The sequence below is a fragment of the Cygnus atratus genome, chromosome 20, assembly GCF_013377495.2.
Source record: "Cygnus atratus isolate AKBS03 ecotype Queensland, Australia chromosome 20, CAtr_DNAZoo_HiC_assembly, whole genome shotgun sequence".
NCBI lineage: Eukaryota > Metazoa > Chordata > Aves > Anseriformes > Anatidae > Cygnus > Cygnus atratus.
This window is the reverse complement of record NC_066381.1, coordinates 7,813,878-7,833,613: the sequence shown is the minus strand read 5'-3', so window position 1 is coordinate 7,833,613 and position 19,736 is coordinate 7,813,878. Positions and strand designations below refer to the sequence as shown.

The 19,736-nt window shown below is 42.3% G+C and overlaps 1 protein-coding gene across 1 annotated transcript; it reads right to left on the bottom strand.

Annotated features, from left to right (window-relative positions):
- Nucleotides 1-3,024: 3,024 nt before the first annotated feature.
- On the bottom strand, nucleotides 3,025-19,469 carry LOC118255061 (transient receptor potential cation channel subfamily V member 2-like). The gene is given in 20 exon segments (XM_035560979.2): nucleotides 3,025-3,552; nucleotides 4,307-4,401; nucleotides 5,161-5,279; nucleotides 5,675-5,893; nucleotides 5,895-5,983; nucleotides 6,074-6,140; nucleotides 6,900-7,065; nucleotides 7,770-7,840; nucleotides 8,370-8,465; nucleotides 8,589-8,747; nucleotides 9,219-9,395; nucleotides 9,839-10,137; nucleotides 10,602-10,742; nucleotides 11,456-11,608; nucleotides 11,964-12,097; nucleotides 12,770-13,066; nucleotides 13,993-14,105; nucleotides 14,761-15,016; nucleotides 17,342-17,403; nucleotides 19,359-19,469. Coding segments are annotated over 16 exon segments (2,358 nt in total). The 5' UTR covers nucleotides 13,012-13,066; nucleotides 13,993-14,105; nucleotides 14,761-15,016; nucleotides 17,342-17,403; nucleotides 19,359-19,469; the 3' UTR covers nucleotides 3,025-3,421.
- Nucleotides 19,470-19,736: the final 267 nt, after the last annotated feature.

Genomic DNA, 19,736 nt, shown 5'->3' with positions numbered 1-19,736 from the left:
CAACAAATGATATTTCTTTAAGTAGAGCAAAGAACAAAACTGATCACTAATAACGAGAACAGTCCAGCTGAGAAATCTGCCAGCCACCTTGCTTTGGAAATAGCTCTTTGTGGCTGATGTAGACAATATATAAAGCATCTGTTCTTTGTCTCAGCCCTTTTGCTTGTCACATTTTAAAGACTCCTTTAGCCAGCTACAGAGGCAATGGAAAGTATGCTCAGTTGCACGTCGGGTCATGAAGAGATGAAGAGAGAAGGAATCAGCCAGACAGATACATACACCTCCTCATACTGGCTTCAGCCTCAGAGCATGCTTTGAAAAAACAGGGAAAGGAACAACAATAAAACATGCACAGCATTTGAGTGACAAGAAAAAACTGCTTGAAACCTTACCCCTGAGGAAAACAGCCTTATGGGGAGTTAGGAACCATACAAACTGGGCATGAAGCTTATTTTAAGAAAATTACTCAGATAAGCAGTGAAATGGATCACTGTGCAGTGGGAGACATTTGAAGCTTGGTAGAGAGGCCACAGGAAGCAATGACCTGGCAAAGTGTGACTGAGAAGTAGTTTGGAAGCAATACAGTCTTGCATTCATCTCCCAACTGTACCAGGCACCAGGCAACTTAGACCAAATTACACAGGGGAGGATTTGAGCATCCATAACCCTGCAGGGGAGGTAATGAGAGCTGCTGGTGTCTTTTCTCCACTGCATGGCTGGGCTTTCAGTGCCTTTATGGCTCATACATAGAGAAGACAGAGGAGAGAAACTGCAGATATACATTCACAGAGGTTTGAGATTATTTTTTTTTATGAGAACATTGCAAAGCCTCCCACTTAGCACAGGGACAGATATAAGACAGGTTCCATGTAGGTGTGTAGGTAAATACAAGAGGCAGAAGGGAGAGGACACTTCACCATTTGATAATTTCTTGAGTAACGGACTGAAGAGTTCCTTGACAAAACATTATGATCTCTTAGGAGTGGATCCCAGAACTCTGTCGGGCCTTCAAATCCACGAAGTTGCTTGTAATTCCTTCCTCTTCCAAGGAACAGCAGACATCCCACAAAGTAAACCCCAGACAGCCTACCTGTTTGTTACGTGACCAAAATGGGAAGCTGCTTAGATGGTGAAACCAAAGGGAGCCTTGCGCATTGATTGAGGATACAAAAAACCTAGGAGGTTACTGATGTTGATCTCAATAGTACTGACTCACCTCAGCTTTGTAGGAGGACCCCACTGCAGAAAGGGAACTCCTCAAAAATCTCCTTTTTTTTCCATGAACACAAATAACTGTACAACAGTCTGGGCATTGCTAAGCCTTCTGACCAACTTGATGCAGTTGTTTGCTGCAGCTGCCTGTCCCTGTCTACTGTTCATCATCTTTCGTGAGCTTCAGAGGGCTGGGACTGGTGTTCTGTGCACTGACTGTGAAACACGAGGAATAGCAAGCTCCTGTTTCACAGTAAGCATTACAATTATAGATTTTTTTTTTAATTATTATTATTTTTTGATGCAGATCAAAATATTAGCAAGCTTAAGAAAGTGATTTAAAAAGAAGCAGGTTCAAGGAAAGTTTGAAGAAGCAGGTAATCTTGAAAGCAAGCTGTCACAGCCCACAGCTATCAAAATCACTGCCAATAAGCACAATTTCTCTCTTGTTGTATTAAGACTCCAGGCACAGATGGCATATCTGATTCTGCATTTCTTGAGAATCTCAAAGTGTCCCTACTACAGCAAAGCACCATGCACAGCAATAGATTACCATGTCAGATGATCCTTTTGTGCAATATGAGCACCTTGCCAAATCTTGGGAACACTTAGGACAAAGCCATAGATGGAAAAAGCAGCTGAAGGTTTTACAAAGCAAGAAGACAGCAGGAGCTGGAGTGAGAAATGTTAGTTACAATTCAGATACCCAACAGAGTGAAGCTGCAAAGGGAATTGCCCAGCACAGGGGAAGAATCTGTTTGAAGTGACAGGGAATAAACTGTAAAAGCAATGCTTTTGCTGCCAGTCATGTAGGTGTAAGTAAGCAACAGGATTAAAATGGTTGTCTCCAAAAGAGAAGCCTCCTAGGTTCGTTTGCTCAGAGTAGAAATGAGAGACAGGAGATCTTGACTTGCATAGTTTATCTTACTGAAGGAAAGGTGCTGCCAGCATTTGCAGTCTGCAGCTTTTTCAAGTTTATCACTATCCATTCCTTCTACGAAGCATGCATCCAATGCAACATAGTCTGTTACAGTTTCAGATGTGGCTGCAGAAACTGGCATGAGGCATGGAAAACAAGAGTTAACTTGCATGGCAGCGAGGTCATCACAGTACTGAGTGAAATATAACAAGGAATTTGATAACACCTAATAGTCCACACTGATCACATCTCCTATTTCTTTTTGGAAGAGGCTGAGGCTCTGAAAATACATCCAAGGATGAACACTTTCAATTAAATAAAGTTGCTATACTGATAGTTTACAGAAATATTACGTTATTTTTAAATACAGGCTGGAAGTGAGACAGTTTCTTTTTTTTTTTTCTCCTCTCAGAGTTTAAGATGTTACCCACCATGAAGTGGTGGGAAACAATTAAGTTCTTGTAGCCATTTACAACAGGGTAGGAAACCCACTAAGACTGACAGGAAATGTTAACCACATGAAGCATTTTGGCCCCTCTCTCTCTCAGAAGTGATGTGCAGGATCCTACTGCTGTTTTCTACAGAGAGAAAGCAACCTCTTAAGCGCAGATGTTTCAGAAATTCACCTTATGAGGTTACAGTTCCAGAAGATTCACATCACTTCTGTTTTTAAGTGACGTGCACATCGTGCAAATGCTTTCAGTACCATACCATAAAACGGGAAATCTGATGTGGTCTAAACACCCAGCTCTGCAGACACTAAGACAAAGACTTAGTAGGTACTAAGACAAAGATTTAGTATGGCTCTTGATGACTGAAGCTAGAATATTTGTCCATTCACATCTCACACCAGTAGTGTTTTGCAGAGAAACCAGCTACATCCTTGGCAACTCTTTACGCCTCTAAAATACTCTTTATTCCAAAGCACTTCAGTGCAGTCTCTTGTGACAAAAGAATAAGTCAACCCATTCTTAGGCAGGTCAACTCCATCCTTCACTTCTTTATGGCAAACAGCATTATTTCTATGCAGCTGACAAAGCACTGCCCTCCCAAAGGCCACTCCCCACTGCCACTATGATCTTGCTCTTGCACCTTTAAACATAGTAATAAGAAAGTGTCAGGCAGAGAAGGTTGAGATAAAATGGCTTCTTCAGAGGAAATTCATAATTAAAGTGCATGAAAACACTTAAAGCCACAGGCTGAACCACAGTCTTCGGTGAAATGCACTTTAATACTGACAATGCCTTCAATTCTTCAAGCTGCTATAGGAAGACTACTCCTTTGAAGACGCTAAAGATTTCTGGTTTGTCCCTCTAGAGGCATCATCTCAGTTGCTGATAGCTGGGGCTGCAGTAGTGACTGCTCCTCTGAAACAGCTGATCTCAGTTGTTTCTGTGGCACCTGTTTCCTTGATCTTGTCTCTATAGCAGGAGACATAAAAACAGCAGCCCTTTGTCAGCAGGAAGCTGGCAAAGGGATCCAGTTTTTAGAAGAGTGCAGGTTTAGGGAAAACCCAACATATACTAGATAAATTACTTTAAGTGCTGTAACCTCCCCATTCCTAGAATACCGGCATCAAGGAAGAACTTTTGCTGAAAGAGCAGGAGGCTGTGCTTAACTCCAGTAGAGATTCTGACCAAGTTCCACCACTGAGTAAAATATTTCTAGTGAAATTAACAGCTCCCCATTCTCCACAGAGAGCTGCTTCCCAGGTATAAGGAGGGAAGCAAACACAACGATCTAAGGCAGAATTTGTCAAAGTTGCCAGCATTAGTTCCCTGACTTATGTTGTAAAAGCTTTGATTTTTAACATTTGCAGTATGAGTGGACCTAAATTTTACCTTTCTTACCAAAAGCAACATGCATTTTGGCTGCTGATCCAAGTCAGAGGGAAGAACACCTCTCGTATCTCTCAGCAGCACTTCCACCAGGGATAAATTGGAATGGCATGTCCTTCGTTCTCATTGTTTTTTCCTGAACTCCAACCAGGCACATACCTACTCTGATTCTTTATTTGCTCAGCTCACAAGTGATGCTACTATTGAGGGATACTTTGAAGCAATCTCAGGAGCTGGCCTGCCTAAAATTTGTCACCGAAGACATAACATGCAAAGAATAGTTGCCGAGCAGGAAACCAAAAGGATACTGAAGAACTTTCTTCATGATTTGGTTTACCTTCTGGATTTATTTCTGAATCACTGGTGTTTCCAGGGTCCTCCTTAAGAACTCCCACCTCCTTTGCCCAATTTGTCCATTTAATTTCCTCTACTCTGGAGAAACAAAATGCAAAAGACACTGATGCATGGAACACAGCATTTCAGCCCAGATCTCATTGTCCTGCAGCATCCCAACCCAGCTCCATCCTGCCAACACAGTCCCAATGTAGCAATGGCACCTACAGAGCTTTTCCTTGAGTAAAGATCTTCTGTAGTCTAAGCTCTGTGAGGTAAGTATCTTTCCCCTGCATTTGGTATGCTGGTCTATGTAATTTGGTTGCTTTAAAGTACTCCAGTTCCTCCCAGGGAATATACTTAATACAAAGGAGCATCTTAGATTCCACTTGCTATACTCGTTTCACAGTACATAACGCCCTCAAGTTACAGAAGTGGTGCTAGCGTTTTGTTTTGCTGGGTGGAAAAAAGTTCATCTGCTCTTCCAGCCCCCATGCGAGGGGAGGAGTGCTGCCCCCTCGTGTTGCTCTCATGTTGCATGCTCCTGAGCTAAGGGGCTACCAGCCTGCAGACCTCCCACTACAGACCGCTCTGCACGCGGCTTTACTCTCAGCAGAGAAGAAAGCATCCTTGCAGACACCCTGCCACCATAACCACCTGCACAGATGCAGGTTAGGCAGCACACGTCTTGGTGACTTGCTTTTGAACTTCCAGCGCTGCAATCACCAGCCAATTTCCATGTACCGAGGAACATGTGATTGGGTCCCTCTGCCAAGTCAGCCCTGATGTTCACTGTGGTGGTTCAGGGGAATCCATTACTAGGCTGGAGTTTAAGGGGTACTGGTACATCTGTCTTACCTGAAGCACCATCTCTCATCTTTCTTATTGAGGCCCACTGACATAAAGCAGCCAGATCTCCTCTTCCCACCTTGGCGCCACAACCAGGCCTTCTCTATTTCCAGAATAGCAATAGCCCTCTGAAAGAAGAAGTCCATGTCAGGGAGAAAACAGGGCGTACAGAGCCCAGCCCCTCATTTTGATTAAACCTTCCTGAATCAGCAAGTACTTTGACTTGGAAAATCACTCAGCTCAACCCCAAAGTGTTCCTTAGCTTAACATTATCAGACAAAAAAATATAATTCTCTCAAGTTAATTATGCATGTGGATCTGAACCGACTAGTAGTCAGGCAAACAGTATGAATTTCAAATACACGTAAAATGATGTTAGGGTTTATCCTGCCGGCGGTAAATTTATATAAAAAAGAGAATTTTACAACTGAGGTTCAGGACAAGGTACTGTCACCTCTAAATTTATGAGACTCAAGTAGGACTTTGGACCATGACAAAACTGCTGAGCAGCACTGTCTCTCACCTGCAGCTTCCAGACGCTTTTGCTATCACCAGAAATATCAGTGACAGTCTCGCTCATGAGCGCAATCAGCATGTTGAGCAAAAGAACATAAGTGAGGATCACGAAAAGCAGCAGCAGAAGCATGACGAAGTATCTGAATCTGGCATGTTCCTGGAAATCCAGGTCACCCATCCCAATGGTGATCTTGAAGAGCTCCAGGGAGACGCTGAGCAGCCCCCCCGTACATAGCATGGCTTCCAGCATTCTCCATCTGAGCAACAGACTTGTTCTGAGACAGTGAAGGAGCATCCCCCATCAGGGTAACCAGAGCTATGAGAAAAAAAAAAAAATTAATCCTCCTTAGAAAAACGTTACTTCTTGCAGCCCAGCCTATAACATGATGTTGATTTAAGTTGTTACCTGCAGCAAAGCCAAAGAGGAAGATCATATAAACCAAGAGGAAACGCAGCAGATCTCTCAGGATAGTCTAAAATAAATCAGAAGGAAACGCCATTCTTTATCTCACATGAAATCACCAAGAGTATCTCCTGTTCTCACAAGTCATAAAACAAACCCCTGTAACAATGCCAACACAAAAAGCAAGCAGAAAATGCCTTTGTTCAGTTTAAGAAACTACCAGCGCATGTTACTTCCTCATGGAAGTAACAGTTTTGAGAACTTAACCTGAGAGCACTACAAGAACATATTTGTTTTTATATTTGTATGAATAGGCTCTTTGAAACTAATAAATAATTGTGTCAATTCCCCAGTATGGCTGTTTCCAAATCACTTCAACACACATGGCTCTTTCTTTTCTATTTCCATTGGGTTTCACACAAGTGGTGATTAGAATCCTTCTCTGGCACCTCATTTCACTTCTGCTCTACCTTGCCTTTCTAATCCCAGACTCCCATATAGACCTGAAAACACTTCTCAGCCCAAGCATAACAGTTCCAGGGAACTCATGCTGACTTTGACTGTTAGTTTTGAATCGCTTTCTGACTAAAAGGTAAGTGTCAGCTGCTCTAACTTGCTATAATCAAAGATAATCAAACTAGTGGCTTGCTACAACTATGCTTCCTTGAAGAAATCAATCTAATCTCCTTCTGCAACTTCTTTATTTCCAGACTCAGTATATCAATTCTATTATGGTTTTCATGGTCCTGAGAGAATAAACATAATTGCAGCACTTCTATTAGTTCTCCACACCTAAAAGTTTTTCACAAAGTTTCTTCCAAGTACTGACCTTCTGTATCATGACACTGTAAATCCCGGTGCGCTGAAAGCCCCGAGTGTAATACAGCATGTTCACCCATCCCAAAAGCAGGGAGAACACCATCACCGCCACGTAGTTTTCTGAACTTGCACCATACAGGACTGCTGACAACAGCAATGAGAAAGCCTGGATGAAGCTGGAGAGAAGAAGAGTGAGTGACACACTGACTTACTTCAACAAAAAGGCCCATTTGCAGATCTGTTCTGTTATGCAAGGAAAAGCAAACACATTTTTCCAGGCTACGTGGAGCATATAAAGTCACAGCTAATCAGACACATAGTTTATATAAGCAAATCCTGTTATAACCAAACCCATACGCTGTTGCAGTTTTGTTATGAACTGGTTAATCTCACAGTACAGAAACTCTTAACTGTTTGCTATAACAAATGCAACTACTATGAAATACAAAAGAATTTTCACGTATGAATACATGCAAATATACATGCAAACACATGCATCTGAACATTTCTCTACAGGAAAATGAGAAATTATCTCCTTTTGATGAAACCTGAGCCACAGAGGCTGTGCGATTAAAAACTTGAGTTCTTTTTCTAACTTTTTTTTTTAACTGTCAAATAATTGAAGACCTGGCCTTTACTATGTTCTGACCAAATCCAAAGACAGACCCTACCCAGAAAAGTCCATTACAACAAAGGGTTACGACAAGATGCAGCAGGTAGGAGAAACAAGCAGGGTAGGGATGGAAAGAGGAGACAGTGGCAGAGAATCAATCTTTCCTGCTCACCATCTCTCTAGTAATGTTAGGGCAACTTAGCTGCACACAGCAGAGAACCAATTTCACCCGTGCTTTCATTGCACTAAAAACCTCAAGAGACATACATCAAGATCTCAATACAGCTGTCAGAACACATAGTCTTCAGGGACTGGCGTCTCCTCCGCAGGTACAGACTCTAAGAGAGAAAAATCAATGGTAGCCATTCATTAGAACAACAAAGCACGTTTGAGGTTGATTCCTGCCTGGCATAGCTTATTGAACAGGAGAGAGACTTGCTCCATAAGCTTCTCCTCAAGCTTTCATTTTCAAGATCCCAAATTTCCCACTCTTCCAAGATGAAAACAAGGCCATAATTTATAAAAGATCAAGGACAAACAAGGGCTAACTAACGGCTCAGCCCTATAGGTTTATCAATAGCATTAATAGCATTAAATGCTAAGGATGCATTTTAGTATCGTAAATCACAAAAGCCCCTCCTAATTATTTACTGTTGTGAGCCTATTCTTCCTCTTGTGCAGGAACCTGGCTTGTGCCACCCTGTCATTGCTAGATCCCACTGATACTGTGTCTCAGAGCAGGATCCTCTCCTGCCATCCACTTGCACATCCTAATGTCAGGAGAACCAAATCCGTTGCCTTTATGTCAGTAATGTTTCGTTTTGTGTTTTCTTTCTTACAATGAAACTAGATGAGAGATCCCAATACCTGAGCAAAAATTAGATAAATGCCTCCTAGCAAGATAATTATCAGTCCAGAGACCCACAGGAAGCCTCCGGCCGTGAACTCCACTGGAAATGAAGGCTGCAAGAAAAGAAAAAAAAAATACTGCAGACAGACAGCAGTAGTGATGATAACCACCCCAAGCCTTTTAAAACACATCTCCATCCATCCAGGCCTTGCTAGATAAAAGAACACTGGGCTTACCTTTACCCGTAAGGGCTGATAGTAGGCAATGGCTGTAAATATGATCATGAATGACAAGTATGAGATAAAACTGAAGTAGAATCTCTTGGAAGCAAATGTTTCCCACTTTTGCTGAAGCAATTTGTTCAGTGGCTCCAAAACCACCATCTTGTACCGATTCTATAAAGAAGAAAAAACAATCAAACCAGAAAAACACCACCAACAACAATAAATGCATCTATGTGTCAACAGGAATGCAAATTCACCAGTTGGTTGTCTTTTTCAGTGTTAGAGTTCAGTGGCTGCAATTAGGGTATCCCTAAGGGTTTATTCAATCAGGCCTTTCAGTATGAAGAAAATCAACCATCCCATAGGAATTTAATTCTGCTTGGCTTCACCATGGTATTTGAACAAACGTCAGCTTAGGACAACCAAAGGATCAAAAACACCTCTCATTTTATAGATTATCAGAGGCATTCTAAACAAATTACAAACAATAAGATATGCAAATACTTCACCATGCATTTGTTTTCCAGAGAAATGACCATACAGAAGATCACATTAACTTGAAATTTGCATAATTATATAGCAACAATATAAACAGGTAGAAAAAAATGTTGCTGTCTTCAACTTTTAGTAAAAAGCACTCACCGGCGTGTCACTGCTGTATGCCAGAATCTCCAGCACAGAGTTTTCCTCAAAGCTGTCTAGAGAGGACAAGTCATAGAGGGAGACGTGGATGGGCCCATATGTCCATTCAGTGAACTTGCGTGACAGGTGCCTGTACACTGGGTCTTTGATCTCTCTTTGGATGATGTGTTTGAAGATCTGAAGAGAAACCAGACTCATACCAGAAAAATGTGTATTTGAGGAAGATACAGACTAGCCCAAGCATACACAAATCACCTTCAAACAAAGAATGTCTTGCTTTTTGCATTATACACTTTGTTGTATCCAAACACCAGACTGGCTAAAAGCAGGCAACCTAACTACACCTTGTATTAGCTCTTCCAGGAGCAGAACCAATTTCAGACCAGACTGGCTACCTTGGCTGGGACACAGCAGCAGCAGCCAGCTGGGGCTCAGCAGGACACTGACTGGAGCAGCCAGGAGGAGGCCTCCTTTATGTCTCCTGTGGGACTGCCACTATCAGCAGCTTTACGACAGGTTGGGTGCAAGGCAATGCTACATCAAACTGCTAGGCTGAGTATGTGTGCTACAGTCACCCTCGTTTCTCAGCAACCCCAGGAATTCCCTCTACTTGTCTTTACCTCCACTTTGCCTGTCTTGGCAGCAAGCTGCAGAGGATTTAATCCGTCATAGTTCACTATCTCCTCCAGTTTCCATGTTGGGTCAACCTTCACACCTGCCTTCAAGATCTCAACGTATACTGTGCTCACAAACTTGGTGTTCTCCTCAGTGTCATCTGCAATCATCACCAGGGCATGCAGAACTGTATTGCCCTGTGTATCTTGCTCCTGGAGCCTGGCTTTTTGGTGAGGGTTGTATAGAAGATATTCTACCACCTCAAGCTGGTTGGTACAAGCAGCCAGGGAGAGGGGAAGTTCACCTGAAGAGATTAGGACAGTAGTTAGAAGGGAAGCAGGAAGGGCAAAAAACAAATTTAAAGCAATAAAAAAGCAATCCTGGGAAAATATAGCCTGCAGTTTTACCACTGGACCACAGAACAAATTCTTTTCCAGCATCTCTAGATTCATTAAGGATTCTACAGTAAACAGTTACTCCTTATTTTTGGGAGCATTTTCCCAGACTCTTAATTTGACTGCACTAACCTTGCATTTGTCTCTGTCTGAAGCCCCTTGGATGAGATTAAATACATAAAACCAAACATGATGTCAAATGCTCATTGGACACCTTGGTCTGTGAAATCCAGCCATTCAATTAAGTGAAGAGCTCCTTGATTGCAGGACAGTGAAGATGGTAATTCATGCACAGAGGGACAAACCCAGCTAGAACTAGTGTCATTGAATAAGGCATTAAAAAAACAAAGGAATGTGTTCCACACTGACTCACCAAAATAAAAGCAAACTCCCTCTTTCTTCTTCCTGAAGAATTCGCCATGGGCTCTGGCATGGACATCAGCTCCATTCTCTACCAGAAGTTTCACTAAGTCCAGGCTCCTTTTTTCTATGGCAATATGGAGTGCTGTCTGGCCTACAGAAACAAGCAAAACCTGTAACTCATTGCCAATACCCGAGGGAACAGGCAAAGGACTCTTCAGTAAAACACTGTTTCCATAGCTGCTTTATGTTCTGCACAGCAATCCTACAGTCTCAGTGCTGGGCAGAGGGTGGGCGACAACTGATAACTTTCAAAAACTTTATTGGAAGAGCACACTGCAAACACAGAGCTAGAAAACAAGCCCCAGGACTATCAGGAATTCAGTGCAAAACCAGACAATTCCCCCTGTCTGGTACTAAAATTCCAAAGAGCTGTGAGAGGAGGATAAAGACAACCATACATGTACATGACTATGTTGCATATCTGCTATTAAAAGGATAACCTAGCGAGCAGAACTCACTCTTTAACAGCTATACAGTATTCCTTTTTCACTTTTAGAAATGCTTTCTAGGCTTTCCTATTTCCTAAGCAAATCCTCTCATTTGTGGGTTCATTAAACATGTATCATTTCTGTTTTATAGACTAAAAACAAAGTTGTAGAATTGAAGTGTGTAATTCAAGGCTGAAAATGACAGTACCAGAACCAGAAATCAGATCTAAAGGGTGAGCAGGCTGTTACTGTAATTGCTCCAGAACTCTGGAATGGCATTGCACATAAACACCAGTTCCCTTTCTTTTTGTTGTATTGGCACATCTCACCTGCCTGATGGGAAGACTCAGCTGACACAGCATCAGCAAAACCTTACCTCTGTAGTAACAGTCAGAGCATGCCACATTGACGAGTGGCCTGGGATTCTGTGTCTTTTGGTCTATTTCCAGCAACAGTGGGATTGTGTCATTTTTTCCATTTTTTAAATTCAGCAGGGCTTTCATTAAGCAGGTCTTCCCAGTCTTTGCATCTAGTAGGAAAAAAAGCAAACAGTTTATGGATGTGCTTCACACACACCTGTATTACCTGATTCAGTGTGCCCTGGACTTAACTGTCACTGTAGGACCAAACACAATAGTTACTTTAAGGGCCTCAGTATTTTCAGTCTGCAGTAGAGCCGTAGGAAATATATAATTAATGGCATTCTCTGACCTCAGATGGACATTAGGAAAATAAAAGAATAGACAGAAAGCTGGAGAAAGTAAAAAAAAAAAAAAAAAAAAAAAAAAAAAAAAACCAAGAGCAAATTGCCTTGCTTTCCAGTCCTACATTAACAAGTGCTACCTCTGCTCACCCATTTTATGAAGTACTGAGTAGGAATCTACCTGTGTATTCAGAATTGGTGAGAAATTTCGAGGTCCTCCTCAAGTACTCAAGTAAGCCGTTCAGTGCCTCAGGGCTGCCTCTCGAGACTGCGCTGAAAAGCCTGTCTCTGTCAAAGCGATTGGGGTCCTTCTGGCTGCAGAAGAGATGCAAAGTGTTAAGAAGTTCTGGAGAGCACAATACAAGAGTGCGCAATAAGTTTTAGAGGGCTGGTATAAGAAAGGAGGGAGGCAAAAGAGTTTGACATAAAAACAACTATTTTATTTTTGAGTTAAAGGAAAAATAGAGACAGTTATTTCCCACAATGCTTTTAAGTGACTGCTGTTTCCATCAGCTGGAGCTCGTCCCAGATCCAGTCTGATGTGCAACCCTGGAACATATCCAGAGCACAGAAAGAGAAGCTCAAGATAGCTACAGGATCAGAATCAGTCCCATCACAGGGTGTGAAGCGCTGTATAAGCTAGCTAGTTTACATCCCTCCCCGGCAAGAACAGTTCAGTTGTATAGGGCTCCATGCTAAGTTGCTCTTACACCCAGCTTGGCTTATTTGGTACTATTTGGTTCAGCTAAACCCCAAATACACAACACACACCATACACTTACCTTCCAGGTGCAGAAGGAAAAGGCTGATATGTTCCCTTCTACCTTTTACTACCTCCCACAAGATGCCTATAATATTCCTGAATTGGCAATTTTACTTTCCATTTTCGTAAAGCTTATTGGCAAGGGACAGGATATATTATACCAGCACGGGTCAGTACAGATCAACAGGAATCCCACCCTTGCCAAATAACCAACAGTCACTCACTTGCTGACAAGTCCAGGCCGATAGTTCAGATTAATCTTGACTTGAGGAGGGAAGTCACTGCTTTCCTTCTGGTAAGGTGTCTCCAAGGGCTGAGGCTCTCCTTTCTTTCCGTGTAGCCCTGACCTTTCTTCCTTTTTACTCGATGTAGGTTTATCTTCAGGGATACTGTCATCTGTTTCTAGCAATCCCATCAACCTGTTCCGCTGACCTGGGCCTGGCTGCCCGTTTGTGAAGTTATCCATTTCTAGCAGAGATGGTCTTGCAGATCACCAGACGTTCCCCACGGGGAGATTAAACCTGTAAGGGAGTGGTAGAATTTACACAATTTGTTCACAAACCTAGAATGTGTACTGTGTGGCAAAGACATACAGAAAAGCATGTTTCCACATCCAGTGTTCCTACAATTGGCTACATGTCTCTTGAGAGAGATATTCAGTAAAACTCTGCACAATTGGGAGTATTTGAGTAAAGGATCAAGGTCTTAAACGGGGTACCCCTGAAGTAGTAGTCCAACAGCAGCACACGAAATACAGGCTATTCATCTGCAGAACATCTGAACCCCCTTTGTGAGATTACCTCACCTGTTGGCAACAGCACAGGTTCCTTACATAAAAGGCAAAGAGAGTGGATCTTTAGGAGACCATGATCGTTGTTCTTGTCTCTGTGCAGCCAATGCAGGCCAGTCACCAAGTGGCTAAAAGATAAGACTAACTGTAGGCTTCCTTTGGAACAGAGTACTAAGTTTGTTCATGTTTCCTGCTGGTCATAATATGCAGTATTTCTACAGGGAAAACATATGCACAAATTATGTTCCTCTCAAGTATTTTTACAGTGCATACTGGAGCAAAATGTGAGAGATCTTCCCGGTGTTGGCTATCCCTGTGAGTGTGGGTTTGAACTTTCAGCTCCACAGCACAGGAATATACACACCCCAGGTGCTGCATGGATATTCGGAGCCTTAACACAGCTCAGCACCCACAAGAGCAAAGCTGGACCCAGATCTGCTGTAAAGACTGCCTCAGTATTCACCAGAGCACCCAGCCAGCCCACTTGTCTTGTCTAATATGGCCTGAACTCCATTTTTACCCTTTTGAAACATCTCCTCATATTTATCTGGGTACGTCTCATCAGGTCCACACCCAACTCAAGCTATCTGCAGTCAGGATATGACAAAATATTCACACAGTTCATGAGGCAGCAGGGAAACATCCACGATTACCAACCTGAACCAGAGCTTAAGAACTCCGTCTTATTCGCATGTACTCCCTCCAAATGGTTAACAGATTTTCTCTGAAGAGAAATCTCCCTTGCTGGGACTACAGCCAGACTCCATAGCCTATACCAGCAAAGAGGTAAACGGACACAGCATAAGCATTCTGGCTTAGATTAGGATGCAGGGAAGCATAGTTAGATTTAGGCAGAAAACAGCTACAAAACATCTTTATGCAGCTCACAGCAAGAAATCCAAGGGCTGATTCCATGACGAACCATTATAAGTCAGCCATTCAGTTTAGTCTGTACTCTAATGACAAACATTCCTCTGTACACACAAGCATACACCCTACAATCCCGTTTCAGTCTTATTTTCTCCGCAGAAACACTTACTGGTACATTTGCCAATCCTTCAGAGGGCTATTTGTACTTCCATAATAGTTTGCTTGTGGTTTTCTGTCTTCCTTTCCCCAAAATCATTTCTCAGCTGCAGTTTCCATTTCTCCACAGCGCTCAAGAGAGTTATTTATTGTCAGTCTTTTACAGACAGAATGTCTGGTTTAAAAGCAAGAGCAAGATGGTTCTTGGAAAAAAAAAAAAGACCCCGTAATATATACATCCACTTTGTGTTTTCCTAGGAAACAGACAGCTCACTCTGTCAGCTCAACTTTCACTTCTCTACTCAAGAGCTGTTTCCTTCTGCGACTTTACCAAGCCATTTTGAGTAGTGCAGCACAAAAAAAGCCCTGCTGTCAAAAGAGGAAGAGCACAGCACTTACCCCAAGTTGCTGCAAGCTCCACCCAAGAACTGATCTGACGGGGAATCCCAACTGATCCTTCAGAGGTTAAATAATCTCTCCGTAGAAACCAAGTCAAGTAAGTGTTAATAAGCATGAAAGCAGACCCAAAATTATTTACATCCATGGGTGAGAGCCCTCTTCTTCTGCAGAGAAGACCACGCTCATATTAGCATTCTTTTGATGGTGCAGCGTTGAACTTCTAGTTGGTGGTGGTCCATGAGAGAATCCAGGCTGCCTGTGAGAAGAAATAACCGCTGACTGTTATTATTTACTCAACTGTATAGCTTTTTGCAAAGTGAAGAAGGGCTTGCACAGGAAATGACTAGATAGATTTCTCAGTAAAAGAGAGAGCCAATGAGTGCAGTGCTCTTATATGGGAAAGCTGGCTGGCTACTGCAAATTCATAATGCTTAACCCCTGCCTGCACACACAGAGAGGCGACATCTTGTGGCTTTCAACAACAGCCCGCTTAGATCTCAAGGCAGGAGGCTGACTGGACCCTGACAGTGCCTGCGGTTTAGCTGTGAGGTTTGTCACAAGACCCTCAGCCCCAGGGCAAGAATGCAAAGAAACATGTGAAGTCAACTGTTTCTGTGGGAAGTCAATTCTCACACAACTTCACACACCACAGTTACGAGGCACAGGAAACCATGGCAGCCAAACTAGCCAGAACGTTAGCCTAAGCATCAGCTGCTCATCACAAGGACAAGAGAATTCATGAAGCAGCCCCACTTCCTAAACACTTCAGCTGCTGGTTACTCAATTTGCCTCTGGTGCCCACTTCTTAACTTGCTGGTTCTCCAAAGGAAGGGAAGTTTTGGAGAGGCTGCTTCTGGGAAAACGGACATACAACTGGTCGTAGTTGAGACCATGCATGCAAACTAGCACCCTTTCACTTATCACTCCCAAAACAGGACCCCTGGGCACAGAAAACCTCAGACCACACAAAGTGTCTTAGCTCTTTCTGTCCTACTTTTAACTGAATTGAGACCTGAGGAAACAGCATGATCGTTATTTCCAGCAGCATCAAGGCAGGGTGACATTCAGCACCTTCAACGGCCTTCCCCAGAACAAAAAGGCTGAGGAGTGATTTCTCACCCACACTCTGTAGAGGACTGGTGGTTTACAAAGCCATGTATGTGATCTAGAGCTCTTCTAGAAAATGTCATTAACTAACAAAATGGTACCGAGCTCTTTTAATCAACAGCTTGATAACAGGGGCACATCCCACAAGAAGTTTCAAAAACTTCGTCAACAATTGGTCCAAAAACATTGAGAACGTATGTGCCACATCATCACATGCTGAACTCTGCCTACGAATTTCTTCTTCCAAAGCTACCACAAGCCCAAACAGAACCCAAATCAATTCGCTTTTGGCTGGACTGCAGGATGGTGTGGGGTCTCCTGGAATGTGGCCACGTTGCACTTAATTTACTTAGGTACCAGACATAAAATCAGGCCTGGGAGTTTAGCTCAGACTTAATGGATTTCAATCCTCTTGGGCTTTTCCCCCAGCTTTCATGAGAGTCGGCCCACCATTCTAACTAAGGAATGAACTCAGCCCACAAAAGTGCATCATAACAGATTTCTTTCTGCGCATCTGGTTTTAATAGCTTACACAGAGGAAGGGGAATGTGCAGCTTGCTGGGAAAGGAGTCACTGCCAGCTGAGAGGTCAATGCAGCAAAACAGAAACATGGAGCTGCTGGGAGAACACAGAAACCTTGGTATGCGAGCACACATGCGCACATGCCTTTAACAGGGAGGACACTATGGTAAACACTCCCATTTCCATTTCAGAGGAGGGAGAAGCAAGGCATAAAAACCCCAAGATCTGTCCCGATGCCTACTTGTCAGCAACTGAGCATTCTGAGGCCAGTAACATGATTATGTCACTGCTGTGCACTAGCTAGGTGAGCTAGTTATAATGCTTTAAAAGTATCTTGCTACCAATATTTAAAGTCCTGATAGCTGTTAGGACTCAGGAGAAAGCTATCCAAAGCTACATATGAGGAGAATAAAAGAAGCAATTTATTTTCACCTGTGTGCTCGCATGAATTTTCAAAAGCAACATATGACCCTCTTGCCTTCTGAGGCTTTTATTTGGGGGAACAAGGAGGAATCTTGCAATTGATCGGTACTTATTCTACTGATGAAAATAATTCTGATGTCACATAAGTTTCTCCTAACAGGAGATACATTCTGTGGAAACCCTGAATCCAGGAAGACAAAAGTCAAATTCTAAACTTCTAAGTGAAATTTTAAGTCAAATCAAAGAAAGCATTTCATAATCATAATTACAGTAAAAGTATAGACATCATATGCTCTATGAAGAAGCACAGTAATCCATGGCAGGAAAAACAATGACCAGAACCTGCTTAAAGAGAAAGCAACAGGAAGCATAAAGAAGACTGCTTTCTGCAAAGATGTGAACACGCACACCTCCTAAAATATGTATTCTCTGTTCACCTATGTGCCCACCAAATACTGAAAAATGTAATGCTCTTATGGTCAATACCACATTTTCTGTATGCTGTAAATAGAAAATCAAAGACACTTACAGATGTTTGCAGTTTAATTACAGCATTGATCTAGCAGCACCATCTTCACAGGAGAAGGAAGTCTGTAATAGCAACATGCAGACCAGACCATTAATGTTTTCTCCAGAACAGGTGGGCAGACACTTCATTCAAAACTCATGCAGATCACAGGGCTAAAAGAGAAGACTGTTTCTTTTAAAGCTGTACTTTCAGGCCTGGAGAAATATCAGTTATTTTTGCAATGCCAGACATTTTTTCTTACAACTGTTATGGAAAACCCACACTGAATTGAATGAATTTTAGCAGCTTGATTTATTATAGTTACAGATGGAATCTTGTATAATTAGAGGGATCAGTCACTGCTCCATTTAAAATCTAAATATTCCTAAATATAATACCTTGTCAAAACTTGTCTGATGGCCCCGGTTACTCAATTTATTTACATGACAGTATTTTGTCAACCGCTAGACTTATATCATTATATTTAAACGCTCCCATCTACATACTTCTCAAGCCTTTGAAGGAAGTATCCACTTCTTACATTCTTTAAATTGCAGTATCTTTGTACTCGATTCATCCTTTTCTGTAGGATTACAGCCTGAAGAAATAACTATCAAAAACAGCAAAACACGAAATCCAACAGGAGTGTCAGATGACACTTTTGTGGAGCAATAGTGACACCCAGTGGTCACCACGTGAACCTCAATTCTTGCTGCTTAAGAAAACAGCCTCGACAAGACATGCTTGAAAAAAGCAAAAGTAGTTGTAGGCATACACTTCTGAGAAATAGTCATTCACTTACTCTTTATATTAAAATAGTTATCAGTAACTTATCTAATTTAGAAACTCAAGTTCCAAATAAGGCTGGTTTTGATGTTACCTGAAGAACTTTCCATAAATACAAAATTGTGCAGCCGGGCATCTTTGAATGCAGACACTACACAGTGACTTTGGAACAGGAGACAACACAAAAATACCGAGGTATTTTCAATGTTTCCTTGCCTTAACCCTCGTTTTCGCTATAGAAAGTTCCCTTTGGGGCACTTGCTACCACAGGACACCACTGAACATATCCAAAACCCAGTATAACAGCGTTATCTCATTTGTCTTCTTAAAAGAGGTTGAAGGTAGGTTTGGTTTTGTTTTGGTTTGTTTTTTTTAAGCCCAAAGGACAAAAAACATGAAGTCCTGGAATTAAAGCGAGTGCACACAGAGCTAGAAATTAACTGAAGCATAAGAAAAAATGCAAAGGCCAGTCACAAAGCTCAAGTCGCAGCAGGATAAAAGACGTAACCAGAATCTGTTGTCTATGTGGGGGCATTAGGATTATTCTATTTTAATGGCACTTACATTCTGGCTAAAGCCTATTAAACTCTTAACTTTTTATATACATTTCCCTAATTCACATAATTTAGGATAAATTTAAAGTGTTTATTATTATTATTATTATTAATGAAGAAATCCCTTGCAGTCTCCTATTCCACCTAGTGAGATCCTAGTTAGCTAGCTGGGAGACCAGAAACCACAGCTCCTACAAAAGAAATGGGAACTCCAACACAGGCATCCCTGCGTTCTCGCAGTGAGCCCTTTCAGTCTGGCTCAGACTGCCCCTCCCTCACCCAGGGTAGCACTGCAACGTGACAGCATCTCTGAATTTCACTTCTTGTCATCTTGCTGGTTCTGTGCCATTTCTAGTAAACCGAATGCAGAGCTAGTTAACTTTCAGCACGGCCCTCACTTAAGGAATCTTCCTAGCAGGCTGGGGAAAACAGCCCATTGCCGCATTCATAGCTGCACACAACCAGTTCAGGCTGCCTACACCAGGCCTGAGCTGCTCCCCAGTCACAGTGTCTCAACGTTCCTCCCTCACCACATGGCCTAGTGCCTTGGGTGCAACAACAGCCTGAAGCAGGATCTGTACATGTGGCTCTGCTGGTGAGCCATCCACTAACAGCAGTGGCAACGGCTCAACACAGGCTTGGCTTGGGCTAAATAAAGGCAGAGTGAGCATACGCTGGGGAAGCTGGTGCAGACCCACCCTGGTATCTACAAATGATGTTCCAAGGGTCTCCACTCTTGCAGAGGATGTCTGGATTCTACACTGCATTTGAACAACACTTCAGCAACAGTTCTCATTTAGTAATTGACTCTGGAAAGAAAGAAAGAAAAAAAAAAGATACCTGTCACTTACTGAATTCTGTCTAACCAAAACCAAACAAAATACCCTTGAACCTGCAGCCTCTATTATTTGATTAGTTAGCAACTGCATCTGTTACCATACAGCACAGTTTAATTATTAAAAGAATTGAGAAAGGACATCTATTAATTATGAGCCATGAAAGATAAAGCAGCTGGTTTTACTATGGAGCAAATCAGTAGCAGAGATAAGTAATGTAAATTTATTTAATGCCATATC